The sequence below is a fragment of the Cyprinodon tularosa genome, unplaced genomic scaffold (genome assembly GCF_016077235.1).
Source record: "Cyprinodon tularosa strain WSP-4 unplaced genomic scaffold, ASM1607723v1 ctg19, whole genome shotgun sequence".
NCBI lineage: Eukaryota > Metazoa > Chordata > Actinopteri > Cyprinodontiformes > Cyprinodontidae > Cyprinodon > Cyprinodon tularosa.
In genome coordinates, this window is record NW_024038678.1 from 2,189,745 (window position 1) to 2,210,643 (window position 20,899).

General features: G+C 39.3%; 1 protein-coding gene across 2 annotated transcripts in view; it reads left to right on the forward strand.

Annotated features, from left to right (window-relative positions):
- Positions 1-19,655, forward strand: part of dip2ba (disco-interacting protein 2 homolog Ba) — a 60,884-nt gene extending 41,229 nt beyond the window's left edge. For both annotated transcript variants that reach the window (XM_038282952.1, XM_038282953.1), the window contains 28 exons: positions 159-282; positions 483-592; positions 925-1,027; positions 1,107-1,171; positions 1,263-1,356; positions 2,633-2,752; positions 2,864-2,978; positions 4,022-4,161; positions 4,282-4,418; positions 4,762-4,842; positions 5,589-5,716; positions 5,898-6,012; positions 7,276-7,477; positions 7,707-7,819; positions 12,524-12,604; positions 12,748-12,871; positions 12,996-13,117; positions 13,262-13,373; positions 13,733-13,842; positions 14,750-14,880; positions 14,975-15,143; positions 16,246-16,416; positions 16,531-16,592; positions 16,702-16,759; positions 16,877-16,951; positions 17,135-17,309; positions 18,419-18,542; positions 18,624-19,655. In XM_038282952.1, coding sequence (XP_038138880.1) covers positions 159-282; positions 483-592; positions 925-1,027; positions 1,107-1,171; positions 1,263-1,356; positions 2,633-2,752; positions 2,864-2,978; positions 4,022-4,161; positions 4,282-4,418; positions 4,762-4,842; positions 5,589-5,716; positions 5,898-6,012; positions 7,276-7,477; positions 7,707-7,819; positions 12,524-12,604; positions 12,748-12,871; positions 12,996-13,117; positions 13,262-13,373; positions 13,733-13,842; positions 14,750-14,880; positions 14,975-15,143; positions 16,246-16,416; positions 16,531-16,592; positions 16,702-16,759; positions 16,877-16,951; positions 17,135-17,309; positions 18,419-18,542; positions 18,624-18,876 — 3,414 coding nt within the window. In that variant the 3' untranslated portion in view covers positions 18,877-19,655. The remainder of the gene's footprint in view (positions 1-158; positions 283-482; positions 593-924; positions 1,028-1,106; positions 1,172-1,262; positions 1,357-2,632; positions 2,753-2,863; positions 2,979-4,021; positions 4,162-4,281; positions 4,419-4,761; positions 4,843-5,588; positions 5,717-5,897; positions 6,013-7,275; positions 7,478-7,706; positions 7,820-12,523; positions 12,605-12,747; positions 12,872-12,995; positions 13,118-13,261; positions 13,374-13,732; positions 13,843-14,749; positions 14,881-14,974; positions 15,144-16,245; positions 16,417-16,530; positions 16,593-16,701; positions 16,760-16,876; positions 16,952-17,134; positions 17,310-18,418; positions 18,543-18,623) is intronic.
- Positions 19,656-20,899: the final 1,244 nt, after the last annotated feature.

The following is a 20,899-nucleotide window of genomic DNA, read 5'->3' on the forward strand; positions in this document are numbered from 1 at the left end:
AAGGAAAATTCAAACGATCTAATTGAAGCTGCTTTTAATTATTATTTTTTTTCTTAACAGCAACCCAGAACCTTAGTCATGATTATTTGTCCTAAGTTCCTCTTTTTAGCTGCATGTAGGTCAGCTTTGTCTTAAATTTTTACCAATTCTCCAAATAGGACGCAGGCAGCCAGCAGATCGGCTTCCTGTTGGGCAGCTGTGGTGTGAGTTTGGCGCTGACCAGTGAGGTGTGCCTAAAAGGGCTGCCCAAGACACCAAATGGGGAGATTGTCCAGTTCAAAGGTTAGTAAACACAAAATGGTCTGGTTTTGTTGTAAAGTATTATAAAAGCAGAACAGAATGGGTCAATATTGCATTGGCGAGCAGTTGACTTTTTTGCTCTGATTGGAATGCGGATTAAGAATTCTGCAATACAAATCTCCATAATTTCTATCAGTAAACGGCTTTTATGTTCCTTTTGTTGTTTTGTTTTTTCTTCCCAGGATGGCCAAGGATGAGATGGGTTGTTACAGACACAAAGTACCTGACCAAACCATCCAAAGACTGGCAACCTCACATTCCCACTGCCAACACTGACACAGCCTACATAGAGGTACGTTACCAACATGATCAACCAACAAAAAATGCTTTTCAAACTGGGTTAGAAAATTAATTTGAACACAATTTTGACTTGATTGCAAAGAGTTAAATCATTCTAAGTTTAAGTGTCTAAAAGGGACCTTGTAACAATATATCATACTTTAATTTTAAAGGATATCTGTCAACGAATGAAATATTCAGAGGAAGAAGATGAAGATATGATTCAATATTGTTTGTTATCTACAGTTTATATTTACGTTGAGTTAAAAGAGTATTTTTGGTTAATTTTTGCCCCTACACTTGTTTAAAACACAAGGTTTATTTGCTCACTTGTTTCCGTTAAAGTATAAAGCGAGTAAGGAGGGAACAGTGATGGGAGTTGCCGTCTCCAAGATTGCCATGTTGACGCACTGCCAAGCCCTCACCCAGGCCTGTAACTACAGTGAAGGTTAGAACCATAGTTAACTTAGAAGTCATTTGTTTGTTTTAAAAAGTGTAAAAACTAAAACTTGATGTTTCCATATTAGGGGAGACCCTGGTCAACGTGTTAGACTGCAAAAAGGACATGGGTCTGTGGCATGGCGTCTTAACGGTGAGGATGGTTGACGGGGCAGATTGCATACCCTGATGCAAAGCTTCTTCACCTTAAAAAAAAATGTTGTTTTTCTTTCTATGTTTTGCAGAGTGTTATGAACAGAATTCACACCGTCACCGTGCCGTATGCTGTCATGAAAGCCTGCCCCATGTCCTGGGTGCAGAGGGTTCACATCCACAAAGGTTCAGATGGATTTTTTTTTATTGTATTTCAGCTTTCATGTTTGGATAGTTTCTGTTCATTTATTTAAAGTGATTTTTTAATCATGGCAGAATCGACATTGACTGTCTAGATGACCAGAAGGTGGTGAAAACACCAAGGGAAATCAGTTGTTCGATTAGGTTTTCCAACAACCTCCCTTATAAAACTGGTGTATAAACACCAGATGCTAATTGGCTTTAGCATGATGAGCATCCACCAGCTCCTAATTAAATCACCTTGATTGTCATTGAACATCTCTTGAGCAGTCATCATTTGGATCATCTGGAGTGCCTGATAGAGTTAGGTTAGAATTAATCCTGTGGATTCACTAAGTTCTGTGATCCAGTATCTATGGGTTTAGACTAATCAGTATGTCAGAACTTAAACACTTTAAATCTGACTCCTTCCCATGTGGCTTAGGGTATTGCTGGGCAGTTTCTCCAGGTTCTGAGGGGTTGAGTGGTTGCTGAATCAAAGTGCTGCCATCAAAACTTAGAAGGTGTCATTATCGCATGAGATTGTTTAGATCAGCAAAGTCTTAAAGAAACACAGTGTTAACAACGGGTTTCCTGATTCAACCTTTTCATCTTGCTACAATACTGATTTTGAGGCTTTGAGAGCCATAATCTACAATAATAGGTATAAGAACAGCTGATCCATTTATTATTAACAATTTGTTACATACTGTACCCTTTAAATAGAAGCAGAGTGTTTCTAACAACTTGCTTGTATTTCAGATGTTAGCCACAAGCTGACATATTCCGATACCATTTGTCAGATTTTCAAGGTCGGATAAGGACGTGCCCTAATCTAAACCGAGAGAATCTAAAATGCTCTTTAAAATAATCTGTATAATTTCTATCATTTTACAGCTCCTTTAGTTCAAATCGTATTGATTTTGTTATTTATTCTGGTTTATTCATTGTCTTATGCTTTTTAATCTCTGGATATTTGTTGGGTTATCTTTTTTTTAAGATTTAAGAATATATGCTTTTAAATTTGTACCTCCATTGTTTCCTCCTCGTCATCAATATTCATTTTTCTGTCCTTCAAGCTAACAACATTTCTATAAACAATACTAAACATTTCTATGTTTACCATTTTTTGAGTTTAGGTTTTTTAAACAGCTTTTGGCTCATGAAGGAGAACTGCTCTCAATAAAAACTTTATCTTTACCCGACTGATTTTTGCTAAGATCAGTCGTGTGTCTCCCGTTTCCTGTTTGTGCTCATAGTGCTTCTTGTTCTCCTCTAACAGCGCGTGTGGCTTTGGTGAAGTGCAGAGATCTTCACTGGGCCATGATGGCCCACAAGGATCAGAAGGACATCAACTTGTCTTCTATACGAATGCTGGTAGTTGCTGATGGAGCAAACCCATGTGAGTGACTTATGTTCCATAAAAAAATCCTGTTTCTATTATCTAAAATTCAACACATCAGTAGTTTCAAGCTTTGTTTTCTTAATATCTTCATCGATTGTTTACTACCAGGGTCTGTGTCGTCGTGCGACGCCTTCCTGAATGTGTTTCAGTCTCATGGTCTGAGGCCTGAGTCCATCTGTCCATGTGCCACCTCACCGGAGGCCCTGACTGTGGCCATACGCAGGTACCACATGAACATCAACACTGATAGTTGATTCAGAACCCTTAAAAGTTTTATATGCAAACATGTTGGGTTAAGTTTTAACTCATGACTCGGGGGATAGAAATTGGGCCATACATGTCATTGCTGTTTCAGAGGGAATGACTGGGCAAACAAAGTCATTTCAAATATACATTCATAAACATGATTTCTACCCATGCTGCCCAGTGAGGTGCGCCCCTAAGATCCAATTATGGGCCAGTATGAAACATCTAAAATGGCTGATGTAACCTTGGGGCCTAAAATGCTTGGGGCTGTGTAGACCTTAATCCTTCATTCTAACTCAGACTTAGACTTCCTTTATTGTCATTGCACAAAAAACAGAAGGTGAATCTTGACAACGAAATGTCGATTACTGGCTACCAGTGTAACAGAGCTAAGACCTTATTCCTGCATAATAAACATGTTTTCTATGAGTAAGAGCTAGCTATATACAGGGTAAGATTATATATATATATATACATATATATTGCACTGAGTTATTGAAGAGGTAACATCAATAAATAAATATTGCACTGAGTTATTGAATATTTCACCCAAGTGTTATTGAAAATGAAACATTAAATTGAAGACAAAACTAAACTAAGGTGCGTGAATTGTCCATGTCTATGGGGGGAGGAGTGTTATGTGGCGTTAAGCAATCTGATGGCCAGGGGAAAGAAACTGTTCAGTAGTCTGGCCGTTCTGCAGAAGATGCTGCGGAACCTTCTGCCGGACGCCTGGCGGGAAAAGAGCACACTTCACCTTTAGTGTGATTTCATTTGGGGAGAAGGGCGATTATTAATCAAGTGTTGCGCTCCATGTCACATCTACCAGATTATTATACAGACTGTGAGAATGAGACAGAGCAGGATAGGAAAAAAAATAAGATAAATCTGTTGTTTTGAGAAAACCTTCCGTTGGGTTATAGTTTCACTTTGCACGAAATGAAGAAAACAATCACAAACCTGTTACGGGAAAATAATGTGATCTATGATTTCTTTTTTTTTTTTTTTTGTTCTGTGTAGACCTGGTGCACGGGGAGCTCCGCTCCCAGCCAGAGCCATCCTATCCATGGCTGGGCTTAGCCATGGCGTCATCAGAGTCAACACAGAGGACAAGAACTCTGCTTTAACTGTCCAGGATGTTGGCCACATTATGCCTGGAGGTGAGTCCCTGTAGATGGAGTTGATGTGCAGTGTCCATGCATACATTTACCTTTATTATATTTACATGTTTTTTCTTAGCCCTTTTAATCCTAATATTGGGAGCTTATTTTGTTTTCCAGCTCTGATGTGCATTGTTAAACCAGACGGGCCGCCACAACTGTGCAAAACTGATGAGATTGGAGAGATAGTGATCAACTCTCGTGCTGGAGGAACAATGTACTACGGCCTTCCTGGTGTCACAAAGAACACATTTGAGGTCCTTGAGTGAATATTTACATTTTCTTATAAATTGTTGCTTTATGTTATTTGTAAGATGTTGTTGCTTTATTATTTCACTCTAAATTATCCAGCTTGTTTTCACAAAATCTCCTCTAACTGCTGAAGATGAACAGTTAGCTATGTTAGAAAACAGTGCACAAAATGAAGGAAATTTTCAAAAATGACATTATTAAATTATTGCAATAATATCTGTTTTCTATTAGCACAAGTTATTGTACCAGTTATTTCCCCGTCTTTCTTTTCTTTTAATCTCTGTTTTTTTATGTTTGAGTGGAATGATCTGACACTAATATCCTGTCTTCTTATAATTTTCTCTTTAGGTTATTCCAGTCAACCAAGCTGGAGCACCTATTGGAGAAATCCCCTTTGCTCGGACCGGTTTACTTGGATTTGTGGGTCCGGTAAGGGAACAGAAGTATTTAAATATTACTAACCACAATGCTGAAGAACTAGGGCCTGGTCTTTGACCCGTTCATTTCGATTAATTAATGAGAAAAATATTAAAGTGTTAAAACAATGTACACATTATACACATACTAAAATTCCAAGCAGGAACCTTTTTGCTCTTGGTTTTTGTACGCCTGTAAATCCGACACACAAGCTGCATCACAGATATTGGTCCACTTGGAATATTTAAGCTTAAAATCTATCATGGCTTGAACTGAATACGATCTCTCCAGTGAGATGAACTTAGCAAATACCTCAAATAGATAGATGAACATCTCTAGGCTACGGTGGAAGTGCGTCCACCATGATAAACACTATATAACCGAACAGTGCAAAGACTAAGACAGGAACTTGGATCAGGAACATGGATTATTTGTGTGAGTAGCTGGATTAATGAGAAACAGTTTCCTCACTGGTAAATTTTTTATTTGTACTAAATGCTGCACATTGAAGACCAGAACAGGCAGTATTATATGTCTTGTTGCTATCTATCGTTCATTAGATCGATATCTCTATCTATCTAGCTTGCTAGCTAGATATAGCTATATATATATATATATATATATATATATATATATATATATATATATATATATATATATATATATATATATATATATATATATATATATATATATATATACTTTTTTTTATTTTGTCAAATATGATAATTTTTTTTTTCATTCTCTTTGCTCCACAGGGGAGTCTTGTGTTTGTTGTTGGGAAGATTGAAGGCCTCCTGATGGTGAGCGGGCGACGCCATAATGCTGATGACCTGGTAGCCACGGCGTTGGCAGTGGAGCCTGTCAAAACAGTTTACAGGGGGAGGTATGACTCCACTGCTCCCTATGAGCCACAGAGAACAGTCACTGTTTGTGTGCAGTTGTCTCTCAAGACGGCAGTGTTTTTGCAAATTGTATTTATAAGCATTACCTGCTTATTTTAATGTTATTAAATGTTCTCTTAAGAACCTGTGTTCATTTCAGCTGTTTCAATATCATCCTCCCAGGATCGCTGTATTCTCAGTGACGGTGTTTTATGATGAGAGGATAGTAGTTGTGGCAGAACAGAGACCTGATGCCAGTGAGGAGGACAGCTTCCAGTGGATGAGCCGAGTACTGCAGGTAATTTCATGAGTCTGCTTAAGTGTTTATTTTTAGACAAAGCAACTTTAAAAAAACCCTCACCAAAAACTATGTGGCTGAGAGACAGTATTTACCCCCTGCTCTCTGTATTCTTTTGACACAATTTAGTGTTTTATGTTTAAGAAAAAATAGGTGTTTTAGTTTATATAAGGGTTGGGGAATAAGAATCAAACCATTTTTGTTTTTTGCCCACAGCTACTTCTCTCTTTTAGAGAATTTTAGGTCAAGTAAGGTTTGGTTTGAAAACGGCTTTTTCAATTACATTATAACAAGTTATTTATACAGCGAACTGTTGGCAAGGGGTCAGTAAATCATTACTGGTGTTAAAAGTATCAATAGTAATTCCCTTTCCATCACTTTGCTCTCTTGAATTGTATAATGATATGGTCAAACTAGCAATGAAGCTGCTCAACTCAGTGTTTATTTGTAATAATTCCCTGATTCTCTTATATAAATAAAAGTTAACCTGTAGGCCATTATGTTTGTTTTTTCTTATCAGTACAATGGTTGGATTGAGAAGTTAGAGGTAAAAAAATGCATCAAGATGTGGAATCATTCCTCTGTTTAATTATCCTCAGTGCTGATCCAAAACGTAAAAATCCTGCAGAGTTCAACAATTTGCATTTCCAGCTGAACAACACAGATTGGAGGCACATCAACTTGTTCAGTGAACAGGAGGATTAAAAGCTGGGAATGCTTTTGGATTATCCGCCTGTATGCTGCTCCTCCAAAGTTACAGCCAGTTTTCATCCTTGCTGTAAGCAGGACTAGTATTAGACATGCTTTGGTAACATAAACATGTATTGATGGTTATAACATGAGCCTTCTGTTTTTTGGAAAGGAGAGAAGTGTGATGCACGTTTGTGATGCAAAGGCAAATGATGTGACCTAACTGAGCCCACACATGCCTGAGCAAACATATGCACAATCACAGTACCACGGTCTCACCTTTGAAAGAAGATGCTCGTGCACTCTTCTGCAAAAAAAAGGAGCTGAAGTTTATGTTTTAATGTTCTGCATCATTCAGTTGATCATATCATGTAAAAACAGCATCTTTTTTGGTTAAGCTCCCCCAAAGTCATATACATCTCTCGTGAACTACACTACATATTAAAATGGTGAAAGATTGTACCACTTTTCCCTCAGGTGCATTTATTTTTATTTATTTATTTTTTATTTTGGTAACCGGCACTCTGAAGCATGTGTCAAGTCTACATGATTTTCTGCATATTTTCTCTTAAGGCAATCGACAGTATCCACCAGGTTGGCCTTTACTGCCTCGCTCTTGTGCCAGCCAACACGCTCCCAAAGACACCATTAGGAGGCATCCACATTTGTGAAACCAAGCAGAGTTTTCTGGATGGAAACCTGCATCCCTGCAACATCCTCATGTGCCCGCATACGTGCGTAACAAACATGCCCAAGCCACGACAGAAACAGCCAGGTGAGCCATCATCTGAATCTGTTGCAAGTAGAGAATAGTAATAGCATGGGAATAGTAATGGTACTCTATCTTACCCTGTACAGCAGTTCTGCGACCATTATTTTCTTAAGGTTCAAATTTGATCAATTTAAGATGTTTAGATGGTTTCTATTCTAAAAGTTTAAATAATAGAAGGGGGTGCTTTTTTGTATTGACTTGTTTTTTCCACTCATGTCTCTGGTCTTCATAGTGGATGTTGGTCCTGCCTCTATGCTTGTTGGCAACCTGGTTGCAGGGAAGCGGATTGCCCAGGCCACAGGCAGAGAGCTGGGTGTGGTGGACGATCAAGACCTCATTCGAAAGGTAGCTTTGCACAATTGGATCTGTTAACAGATGCTTATCAAAAACAAAACTAGAATAACTATTTTACTGCCATAAGAATGTGGCTAAACACATGTTAACCTTTGTTAATGTTTTCTTCATCGCCTGAATCCACACTGCATTCATCTAATGTCAACAAAGATAATTATCCCAGCCACAGGCATTTCAAGATGAATAAGTGATTTAAGATGTGGGATAGTTAGCTAATTATTTTTGTGTAGCAGTTTCAGAGAGTTAGTTGAAAATTATATATTTCCATTATATCTGTATCCTACTTTATAAATCAGGGCACATTCAGTCACACGTAGTTATTCTGTTCACACTGAATACAGTGCAGCTGCAGTGCTGTAAAAATTAACTCACAATGAATGCTGCGACTAGGTTGGATTCAGAAACAGCCCTTGAAAGAAAACTGAGGGGGTCCTGTTCAAGAATTGTAGTGCAAAGTTTTACTAACCACTACTTTTTACCAACTTCTCACAGCAAATATAGCAAAACCCTCCCTGCCATTGAGCACAGAAGCATCAGACGCATCTTTTCACACATCTGGGTTTAATGTGTACAAGCATAAAAAAATGAAGCAGTAGACGCTTCTTTCTGATTTATTGAATTAACCTATGAAACATAATATTGTACCTAAAAATGTTCTGTCTCCCTTATGAAGTTTCCAACTCTAGCCAAGCACACATATTTCCCATAATCAGGACAAAAGTAGTGTTGTAGCAAAGACAAAGAGTTTGCTGCATTCGCCCTCAAAATGCAGGAATTGGCGTTTCATTGTCTAAATGTAAAATATTTCTGGGGAAGGATACCCCCAGATCCCCCTACACACTAATATTCTATGTCCAGTTGCATATTATCACCCTTAACTATATATTTTTATATTGTTGGTCACTGTTTCACCCACACTTTTTAATGATCTTTGTGTTCATAAAGTCAGATGCAGCATCATGGAAATTCAGCCATTTTGAGTATATCTTAAACCAAATTGGATCCACATGCATTTAAATAACAATGACCCATAACTTGCAAACTTAACTTAGCAAGCATAACTTGCTGTGAATATAGCTTGACAAAGATCAGTTTAGGCAACTGAATGTGAAGTTTTCTAGAAGAAGTTTCAACTCTCATCCAAGAGGGATAAAAACAGAAGGAACATTGCCATTCAGGATTTTCAACCTGCACCTGATCCCTGTGCAATTCAAACTCACCAACACCCTGTAAAAAAAAAAACTGGTTCACCCATAAGACAAGACATCCTGAAAAAAGACCGACAATGTGGTATACGCGGTTCAGTGTAGTGAAGAGCGCACAGACCTTTAGATTGGAGAGACCAAGCAACCGCCACACAGGCGCAGGGCTCAACAAAGGAGGGCCAGCTCTTCAGGACGGGACTGAGTGGTTCACCTACACCTGAAGGCTAAAGGACACTCGTTTGAGGAAAACAACATCTATATTCTTAAGAAGGAAGAAAGATAGTTTGATTGTGGGGATTAAGGGAGCCATCTTTGTGAATCTGGAAAAAACATTTCTCAACAGAGGAGTTGGCCTTAGACATAACCTTTCACCCACCTACAAAGCATTTTTAGGAAGAATACCCAAAAGATTGACCCCTCGCCCACTCCCACCTGACTCAGGCCCCGTCCACACGAAGACGAACCCTGGCCTAAACGCACAAATTTTTCACCAAACCAGCCTCTCATCCACACGAAGCCGGTGTTTCGGGGGTCTGTAAACAATCTTTTTTTTATTCAGCCTTCAGAGTGGGAAGATTCTGAAACGCCGTTTTCGCGTTTCCATCTTTACGCTCTAACCGCATATTTTTTTTTACACGCATGCGTCATAGCGTCGCCTCTAAACACGCATGCGCGACACATCACAACAACAATGGCGCCGTTGCTGCTAATGCTACTCACCCTGCTGTCGGGCTTACAACAGAATCTTCTTCTTCTGGAATATCTCCAGGAAGAACAGAGCAATATCGACGACATAGTTCAGCACCTGAATTTGACTTAACCACGAAAATGGACCCGCAGGGCAACCATGTATAAATATTAGTGCCATGCCCAACATTTCGTCGCTTATTTTTGCTTTGGCACCACAGCGCCACTTACAGGCCTGGCATACATTTTGCAGCGTTTTCATGCATTCGTGTGGACGCTCACATTTATTTTACGTCTCCGTCTTTACGGCAAACGTTTTGGAAAATATCAGCGTTTCGTGTTCGTTTTGACTTCGTGTGGACGGGGCCTCGCACTTCAGTGAGGCATGTGAGAGAAACCTTTCTGACTAGGGAGCTAACGACCCATCAGAGCCCCGTAACGACCATTAACACCCTCCTGGTGACCTCCTTGCCAAATCCAGTAAGAGGGATCTGAGCCACCTTTTGTCGTATCCCCCTAATTCTTTGTTGCACATACAGTATATTAATCTCAGTGCTCCCCAGCACTGGTTAGAACTGAAGCAGCCTCTTGGATGAGAGGTGAAACGTCTACTAGAAAACTTCACATCCACTTGCCTTGGCTGCTTTTTTAAGCTTGACCTTGACCAGGATAACAAAATATTCACAGCTCTGAATATATTGTCCAAGTGTTTGTTTTGGAAATTGGTTTCTGATGACTTATCCTCCATCTGTGCTGTTGTTTTGCTGGGCTACAGCTCTGTATGTGGCCTACCATGATGGTAAGGTGCTAGTCTAACCCCCAACCCTTGTCCGTCTCTGCTTATGCTGCTTCTGCCAGTCCTCTGTGCTTCTGCAGCTGTGAAAACCCTGACCCCCACCACCTCTCTCTCTCTGGTAACAGCTTTACACAGCCAAGCTGTCTTCATTGGCTGGCTTCCCATTTAACACGAATCCAGACTTATTCTATCACAAAGAAGGACTTCAAAAGTTTCCCCTCAAATTGATAAATATTTAGAAATAGAGCATTCACCATTTTAATGAGTTACTGCTGGTCTTTGTGCTCAACAAGGACCCCTTTTTGTTTTGCGGGTACCGCTGAGTACCTCTGCTCGCTGTTCTCTGTGTGATGCTCCTACGTGCAGCATGGCTTCATTATTGGTCAGAGCAAGCAGCCTGCATGACGTCCCTCCTGATTCAGAGCACGACATGTTGTCTGACTGAGTGGGTGTCGGGAGAACGCCGACTAATGACGCAGTAGCTCTGCTACATGTGTGTATGTCCAGAGATCTTTAGTTTTTATAAATGTTTTTATGTGTGGCCATATGGTCTCCTGTCCTTTGTTTGTAAGGGAGTTGGTTTTATGTTCTTGCCCACTCTGATAAACAATATTTTAACCAAAAAGACACTGAGGAGATTTGATTTTAGGTGGTTGTCTTGGAGAAAAAAAATACATTACATTTTTTTATTCTGCCCTTTTTGGAGCCTCGTAGCTTAGTATTTTGAAATCTTTTTTAAGTGGTCCTAGTGTGACCCTTACATTGATAACCAGTAGTCTGGTTATTCCCATAATCGTGTTTTGTTCCTATCTAGGTGAATTTGGTAACTAAGCTGCAGAACCGTATATATCTTTATTATATTTAGGTGCTTCTTATTTTTTAAGAATGAGTTTTAAATGACCTTATCCATCATGAAAATAACTGGCTATTGTTCAAGAGTATCACTTCTTAGACTCATGCACTTTACATTTTCCCATTTTGTCGCATTGTAACCACAAACTTAAGAATCTATTTGATTTCAGTTCTCATGATTTAGAATAAATAATTTCCAAATTTGAACATCCAAATATTTAAATTTGATAGATTCTTGAGTTAAAACTAGCATTATTTAAAAATTCAATAGCAAGTTCATAAAGCACCTGGAGTTCATCACAACTGTAAAGACAGTGGAAATTAATTTTTTTTAAATCGCTTTTTATGTAAATGAACATGCCATCCTGCCCTTTGCTACTGTATCAAAGGAGCATTACCATGAGGTACTGCTGAGCCTTTAACTTACAATGACCACAAAAAATAAAAGTATGGATAAATAGATATCACGAGCGTCCATAGTGGAAATAACTACATCAACAGACATGACAGAAGAACTGAAGAAAAAGAGAAGCGAGGGCAGGGACAAAGAGTAGCTTAAGTTGAGGATGAGCAGATTAGTAGGGGTTTGTTTACAAACTGGTAGTTTCTTCTTCTACTACTAAAGCAATTCTGATAAATTAGCCAGTCCAGAACATGCTTAAATTATTTAAGCTGATTGAACGCTTGGTACATGGAAGAAAACTCAGAGCATAGATATTCTTGATAGAATGGCCATGTCCCAGGGACTTGAGGACCACGTAAATATCCGGCAGAAATGAAGCTATTTTGCAAATGATGGGCAAATATTCCATATTCAGTGCTTATAGAGACATACATTTGACCCCAGAGCCGATTCAACAAAGTATAAATTAGTCAGAATGGAAACGCATGCCACACTTTTCAGATAGTTATTTGTTTTATAAAAATATTTTCCTTTCACACTTCCACAGCGTGCCGTTCTCGCATAGAAATTCTAATTAAATTCATCAACACTCGTGGCTTAAAGTGGAAAAAAATCAAGGGGTTTGAATACTTTTGTAAGGGGCTGTTGATCTGTTTACATGTTTAGCCTTATTGATTATTTTCTCTAGCAATGCAACTTGTTTTAGACACACTTGTTTGTTTAATGATTAATTCTCTTTGATTTCTTTATAGCACCAATTCCTGTCAGAATCTCTGCAGTGGAGAGCCCAAACTGACCCTGAGCATGTTCTCTATGTGCTGCTCAACTCCAAGGTAGATTACAGCTTCACACACAGACTGAATTCTTCCGGTAACAAGAGCTGCAGTGTCTGAACGCATGGAATATTTAGTGTTAAGATGGCTTTTTGTTAAGGTGCACAGTAGTCAGGTTTGATCTTCACCATTTCCTGCTGCAGGGTGTACCGGTGTGCACAGCAACATGTGCACAGCTACACAAGAGAGCAGAGAAAATCACTGCCACTCTATATGAAAAAGGGGGCCTCAACACAGGCGACAACGTGGTGCTGCTTTATCCCCCAGGTTAGACTCAAACGATGCACATTATTTTGAAAGTTACCTTCTTTTTTTCACCTGTTTGAAGATGAAATGTTCAGGTTTTTGTGTTTAAAAGGGTTTTAGCTCACATATTGTTTCTTTGTTGCAGGCATTGACCTGATTGCTGCCTTCTATGGCTGCCTCTATGCAGGGATGATCCCTGTGACAGTAAGGCCGCCTCACCCCCAGAACCTGGCTGCTACTCTCCCCACAGTCCGCATGATCATTGATGTGAGTGCAGTCCATATGGCAGATATGTGGAAAAAAAACAAAAAGTCATTTGAAGTCAGCTCTGCTCTGTCTTTGAATGGAGACCGCATTCGGCACCACACAATCTCCTATTTATTCATCCTTTCTTGTTTTTGTCCTCCTCAGGTGAGCAAAGCTGCCTGCATCCTCACCACTCAGCCTCTCATGAGGATCCTCAGGTCCAGGGAGGCTGCAGCAAGCGTTAATGTCAAAACATGGCCAACTATCATCGACACAGGTGCAGAACATCTACACATTCAAGCTAGGACTGCTTTAAGGCTATAGGCAGTTGGCATGGAGCTGTTTTATTAATTTATGTTTACCCTGTGATGTTTTTTTTTTTTAATCAAGCAGCTCTGAATGCAGAGGCTTGATTTATTTCTTCTGCCACTGGATGTCCTTGTTTTCTTCTTTACATCCATAGAACATGTTATTTGTAATCTGAAGGAGATCAGTGTCTGAAGAACAAAGTTGATTTTAGTCTAGTTAGATTTTAACATACATTTTTTAAGCCACTGATTACAGAGGAAATAGAAAAATGTGAAAATAATGTAAAGAATAAAGGAGTTTATAAGATCTTATTGCCCCTCCTGCCAGATGATCTTCCCAGAAAGCGGCCTCCACAAATCTACAAACCCCCTACAGCTGAGATGCTGGCCTACCTGGACTTCAGTGTGTCCACCACCGGCATGCTGACTGGAGTCAAGGTGAAGTAAATACAAATCTCCTTACAATAACCTTTATTTGAAGGAAAAGTTTGGCTAATATCTCAGTTTTTGGGAATTTTTCACAAAGAGCACAATCCTATTTTTAAGCAAAATGTCAATGAGGACGAATTTAAGTTTAAGGGTTGGAAATAAGTAAAATAACCTAAGTCTTATAACTTGTAGGTTTGAATCCTGACTGTGGCACAAACCTTTTTTTTTATACACCTTTTCTCCCATTTAAATTAAACAATTTAATTAAGCAGCCCGAAATGCATTTAGGGTGGATCTAAATATAGATTCTATGTTCACGTTTTGAAAAGACATTGACCTGATGGAATAACCCTAATACCATACCATGCCAACATTATTTTCGAAGCACTTTATACGCCGACAGGACAGAAGTGCTGTACACAATCATAAAATACAATGCAATTATAAAATAGAAAAGAAATAATATAAAATGCATATTAAACAGACACAATAAAACAAATTGTGCCAAAAGCCAAAGACAATAGATGGGTCTTAAGAAGAGACTTAAAAACAGTTAGTAAAGAGGCCTGTCTTATGCTAATCTTAAACTCCTGTCGATATTTTGAACTGAATCTACCCAGCGTATTGGTCATTTCATTGAAGTGGATATTTATCAAATCCTTGTGGTTGCAGCACTTGGCCTCTGATGATAAAAAGCCTGGTCCTACCATATTAAACCAAACCACATCCCTATAAAGTCCGTTAGAATATGAGAGCTGAGTTGATGCTCTCTGGAGATTGGCTTTTAGCTCCTTGTTTCAATGAAATAACAAAACATGTTCTAATGTTTACTTTAATACTTTAAATGAACTGTTTTTATGATTATTTCTTTTTATAATGATCACCGAACTAAATCTCATGTGTGTGACTCCCTTAGATGTCTCATGCAGCTGTCAGCACTCTTTGCCGCTCCATTAAGCTGCAGTGTGAGCTTTACTCCTCCCGCCAAATAGCCATCTGCCTGGATCCGTACTGCGGCCTGGGCTTTGTCCTTTGGTGCCTCTCCAGGTACCTCAAAACACTAAAATATGTTGCTCCTCTATAAAATTGGCTGCAGTTAATGGTTCTATGTCTGCTGTGTCTAATGTTTTGTCTTTCTCAGTGTTTACTCAGGTCACCAGTCTATCCTTATTCCTCCAATGGAGCTGGAGACCTCGCTGCCTCTGTGGCTGACCACGCTCAGTCAGTACAAGATCAGAGACACTTTCTGCTCCTACTCTGTCATGGAGCTGTGCACCAAAGGCCTGGGAACGCAGACGGAGATGCTGAAGGTCAGGGTTGCTCTCCACTAGATGTGTTTACAATATATTTTCTAATAAGTATTAATGAAATGTCAGGGATATGAGTTGACAGGTTTAGACAGAGGGAGGAACATTCGTGCTCAATTCTTTAAAGCCTAAAACGAATCGCTAAAGTGTTTTTATGCTCAGTGCAAAAACAAATTTAAGTTTAAAGCCGTCATAACATTTTTTTAATATGCTAGACTGTTTTGAGTTTTTCATGGTCTTAAAAGTGTACAGACAAAGGACAGACACCTTATTAATGCTCCATAGAAATGTATTAGTGGCCAAAGAAATACATTGACAAAATAAGCCACATGTTCAATAAAATATTTTTTTTAAACTGAGTTACAACTCAGTTAATGAATTGTAAATGTGACACATAGAAAATATCTATTTAAAGTTGCACTGTGTAATCCTTGACCCAAATAAATGACTTTTCAGGTGAACGTAAAGCATATATTGCATATTGATGCTCTGGCTCCTTTTCAAAAACACGCCTTTTTAACTCATTTAGGTCTGTCGCTAAATGAGTCATGTCACCCAGAGCTAACTAAGCTAAAAGTTTTTAGACAGTGTAACTTATATGACACTTAACTAATGTAAGATTTAATCCAGAGGTATTAATTTTCTAGACACTGCATGACTTCTTGATCTGATGCTATTGGATTCCAAAACTCTGAGGTGGTTTAATTTTGCAACATTGCAGTGTTGCCTTCAAAGGCGCTTTTAAAGGTGATAAACCTAAAGGTTAAAGGTCAAGATTCCCTAGTTGGCAAATTTTATAATGTTGCTTGTATAACTTTTTTATTCATTGATAAAATGTATTTAAGCACAATTATTTTAAACTATTACCTGTTAAATTATGAATACAACAGAAGCTTATCAATTTATTTTCATTTTCGCAGGTGGGCAGTTTTGGTGCTTGATACAATGAATTTTTAAAATACTTTTTTAGGTCTGAGTACAGAGTTTTAATATGGGAAGTTTTTTTTTTTTTTATTTAGTTCTTTCCTGACTTTAAGTGTTTTCTGCTTGCCGTACATCAGCCTCAGTCTACAGCTGACTGATGATCAGCTGTGTGTGTTTTCAGGCGCGGGGTCTGAACCTGTCGTGTGTGCGGAGCTGTGTGGTCGTAGCTGAGGAGCGACCTCGTCTCGCCCTCTCTCAGTCCTTTTCCAAGCTCTTCAAAGATCTTGGCCTGTCGCCTCGGGCCGTCAGCACCGCTTTTGGCTCTAGGGTGAATCTGGCCATCGGGTTACAGGTATCTATCATAAAACTTCTTCCAAATAACCAAACTTGACCCTAGCGTTTGTTTTTATTCTGCTGAGCTGAAACTTTACATAAACATAAATAATATTCCTTTCTGTGTAACTAGGGGACTTCTGGACCAGATCCCTCCACTGTTTATGTGGATATGAAGTCCCTGCGTCACGACAGGTAAGACCAAAGAACCAAAGACTGCAGCCAGAGACATTAACAGTGGTCACACAATGTTGTGCTATGAGCAAACATTTATTAAATAAATGTATATATTTGTTGTTTGTAGGGTGAGACTTGTGGAAAAGGGAGCTCCACAGAGTCTTCCACTGATGGAATCTGGAACTGTAAGTGTTTACTGATCTATTCAACACTTGTTTTTCTACATGGTGAGAAAGAAAATAAAGATCTTTGATTGTATTTTGAGTTATATATATATACTTATATTTTGTTTTTACCTCAAGATTCTGCCAGGAGTCAGAGTCATCATAGTGAACCCAGAGACCAGGGGCCCACTGGGAGACTCCCATCTTGGAGAGGTAAGTTAGCAGAAAGTCTTAGAGGGAAGGCTTGGTTTTTTTCTTAAGGTGATTTTAGATTCATTGATGGAAAGTTAACCAAACTGGCTAATGCTATAAACCACCCAGGATTATTTATTCTCTCTTTCTATCAGCATTGATGCAAAATTCAACTCAAAAATGACTTCGTTTGTGTTTTTGTAGATTTGGGTGAACTCTCCTCACAGCGCCAGCGGCTACTACACCATTTATGGAGAGGAGAGCCTGCAGGCGGATCACTTCAACACCAAACTGAGCTTTGGGGATCCGCAGACTCTCTGGGCCAGGACGGGATACCTGGGCTTCATCAAGAGAACTGAGCTGCTGGATGCGAGTGGAGGTAAAAGCCAAACACATTCATTGATGTTCTGCTGTTTGTGTTCATGTGTACGACCTACAGCTAAGAGACGTTAAACAGAGCAAATTATTGCACAGGTTTTTATAGCATCCCAGCTTTGCTTCAGATGTTTGTTTTATTCCTTTGTAATCAGAAGCTAAATGGTTTCCTTAAACCACACTTGCTGTAAATGTGATTCATTTATTTAAGCATTGAAATTACAAAAAGAGGCTTGAAATGATTCACACATGTATATAGTAAACACCCCTCAGTTGATAAAATTGGTGAAGAAATTGAAATCTAAAAAAAAAGTTAAAAACAAACCAGAGGATTTTTTTTGTTTTCCACGTTTGAAAACGTTTTGCTTCCCATCCAGAAAGCTTCCTCAATTCAAATTGTCTGGAGTAGCGTGGAGCACCAGGCTTTATAGAGTAGCCCAAAAAAAAAAAAGTCCACCCCTTGTGATGTGGACTAGTTAGGGTCATTTTTGGCCCGGCTTACAGGCGCGATGTCCTCAAACGAAGACCAGAATATTCACATTTTATACAAAGAAGACAGGTGGTTTGAAAGGGATGTGGAGGAAGCCATTTATGTTAAGAGAGACAAAAAAAACAACCTTAAATAGAGGGGGAGGTTTCAGCTCTCGAAAACCTATAACGCAGTTATAGGTTTTCGAGGATTGTGAGTTCCTTCCCACTATCAACTCATCCTCATCGCCATGCAGGTGGTCAAAACATCGTTCCTGTAGCCAGGCCGACAACGACCTCAATGACTTCCCTTTACAGAGGCACGCTAGTATCGGTTGGATTTGTAGGCCAACAACGACCTTAACCTCTCCCCATTACAAAAAAAGTCCAGTGGTTTGTTTTTGACTTTTTTGGAATTAAATGACTTATCTGTCATAAAATGTTGAATTAGTTTTTTTTATGTGATTGAGCCATTTTAAATATTCAACTATAAGCTGCAGTTTAATGCCAAAAGTCAACTAAAAAGCCATTGCGGTGAATCAGTTTCCTATGTTGGTGTACCTGTAGTTACCATATGAAAGGAAACTATGTAATAACACTAACATAGTAACTTTTGTTTTGTTTGTTTTTGTTTTTTTCTGACAGATCGCCATGATGCCTTGTTTGTTGTGGGCTCTCTGGATGAGACCTTGGAGTTGAGGGGGTTGCGTTATCACCCCATCGACATTGAGACATCTGTTTCCAGAGCCCACCGCAGCATCGCAGAGAGGTGAGGTTTCTATGGTGCCTAACACTGCTCAGCTCTTTGTAACAGCAGCAAACTGAACTTTTTTTCTTGCATCCTTCGCAGTGCCGTGTTTACGTGGACCAACCTGCTGGTGGTGGTGGCGGAGCTCAGCGGCTCAGAGCAAGAGGCCTTAGATCTGGTGCCGCTGGTCACTAACGTGGTCCTGGAGGAGCACCACCTCATTGTGGGGGTGGTGGTCATTGTCGACCCCGGGGTCATCCCCATCAACTCTAGAGGGGAGAAGCAGAGAATGCATCTGCGGGACTCCTTCCTAGCAGACCAACTTGACCCCATCTATGTGGCCTACAACATGTGAACAACTTTCAGAGACTGATGCAGAAAACTGAGCCAAGGTTGGAGAAGACCTGAGGGGCGTAAACCACGGCCGCCACCACGTCGGCTCTCAGAGACGTTCAAAAGAGAAAAGCGACGTGGGAATGCAAGCACAGTGCCAGTGCTGTAACAATGAATGCTTCCCTTTTCAGAAACTATTCCTGCTTTTGTTCCACCTGCTCGACTGCTGCAGCCCAGGTTCACCGGGATTTCCAAGAACAAGGGTGAAATCTTCTATCCTCTTTCGAGGAAACGCATCGTTCACTTTGAGGAAATTTGAACTTCATTTGCTCTCTGAAGCCCGTTTCTCCCTCTGCATTCCTAATCATGTTTTTTAAGTATTTTTAGTATCTTGCTCCCATCAAAGACGGAAGACTCGATCATTAAATGTTTTTAATTTTCATTATTTTGTCTTGTTTTTTTCAACATCCAAACTTTTAAAGACAGGGGTGCACTGGAACTTTCTCCACCTTTTGCACGTCTGGCTTTGTGTCCTGCCTCCAAAGGAGAACCAACTGCTCACACCAGCTGCTGCTGCTTCCACTGGAAAAAAATCCACATCAGTATTGAAAAAGAAGTGCCACCAGGGAGTCCCATCCCGACTCTCTGACTTCCCACCAGGAGCACAGTGGCTCTGGCCTCCTCACCTGCTGTCAACCTGCAGACACAGCTTTGGCCTTCACTTGTCAAAAAAGTCCTAAAAATACACTTAGATTCCACCTCTATGTTAAAAAAAAAAAAAGAAAAAAAAGAACGAATTGGTGAATATAAAACGGATTGCTTCGTTTTCTTGTTTTTTTTTTTTTTGTGTGCTAGGACATGCTAAGGTAGATAAGATCATTTTGATAACCTTATTTTAAGAAATATTAGCAGGACTTGCAGATATTTCTGGAGTTTAGGTGTGCATGCGACCTGGAGGTGCAGCAGATATCTGCATACAGATTGCTAGAAATGATTTAATAACAGATAAACCAACATGTCCTAATCGGTTCATCAGGAGGACAGTTTAAGATATAGCACGTTTTTGCCTCTCATCAGCAACTATAAAGAAACACAAAATCCTAAGAATATCAACTAAAAAATCAAGCCTTTATAACCGACTGAAGGACACTGGGAAAAAAATATGCAGATTTTAAAGATGATCATCTTCTCAACCATGTAACCATGCATAGTCAACTTTACTAGAGCAGAAGGGTCATCAGAGGCTCTGCTGATATTACTAATTCCCAGCTAGGCATGGGTCATTATTAAACTCCTATGGTATAAAAACATTAAAGGAAAATGCAGCAGATTCTGTATACTTAGACATGTAGATCTTTTTAAATACTGATTTACAATAATTTTTTGTGATCCTAAACTGATTTGAATTTGCTCCAAAAAAAACTGTCTGTGCAAAAAGCAAAGGATCAATTACAGCTTTTTTTTTGCAGTCTTTTTATAGTAACACTGAATAAAACCAGTAGATACTGGCTTGTTAGTTACTTCTGATGCAGTAGCTAGTCTGCACACAGCTGACTGACGATTAACCATCAATGTTTTAGGCTTTCCATACAGCAAATTTGTTGTATGGAAGACAAAGGTGCATTGCTGCTCTGTGCTCCTTACAGGCATAGAAAAAGTAATTCACATTTTCCCTACAGTTCCTTTAAGACCTTAATAGATAAATCATATTTTTTGCAAAACCATTGCATACTTTGGTACATTTGATGTGTGTTACAAACAAAAGCAATTGATGGGTTGTGGAAAAAGAGACAAAGAAATACAAGTTCCAACAGAAAAATGAATAGAAATGTCGCCTGCAGTCAGGATTCAGGGTGGAAAGATATTAGGTTCCTCAATTGTTTAAATCTAAAAAATCCAATATGGCTGCCTTGCTGATATGCAGCAGTAAAAGTTGATTTATTTGCACTTCCTCCTAGTGGCTTGCAGGCCTGCTTTCAATAGATGATCCTTCAGTTCACCCTGTTGCTCGTTCTTCTTAGGATCTGAAGTTTGTTTCAGCAGTG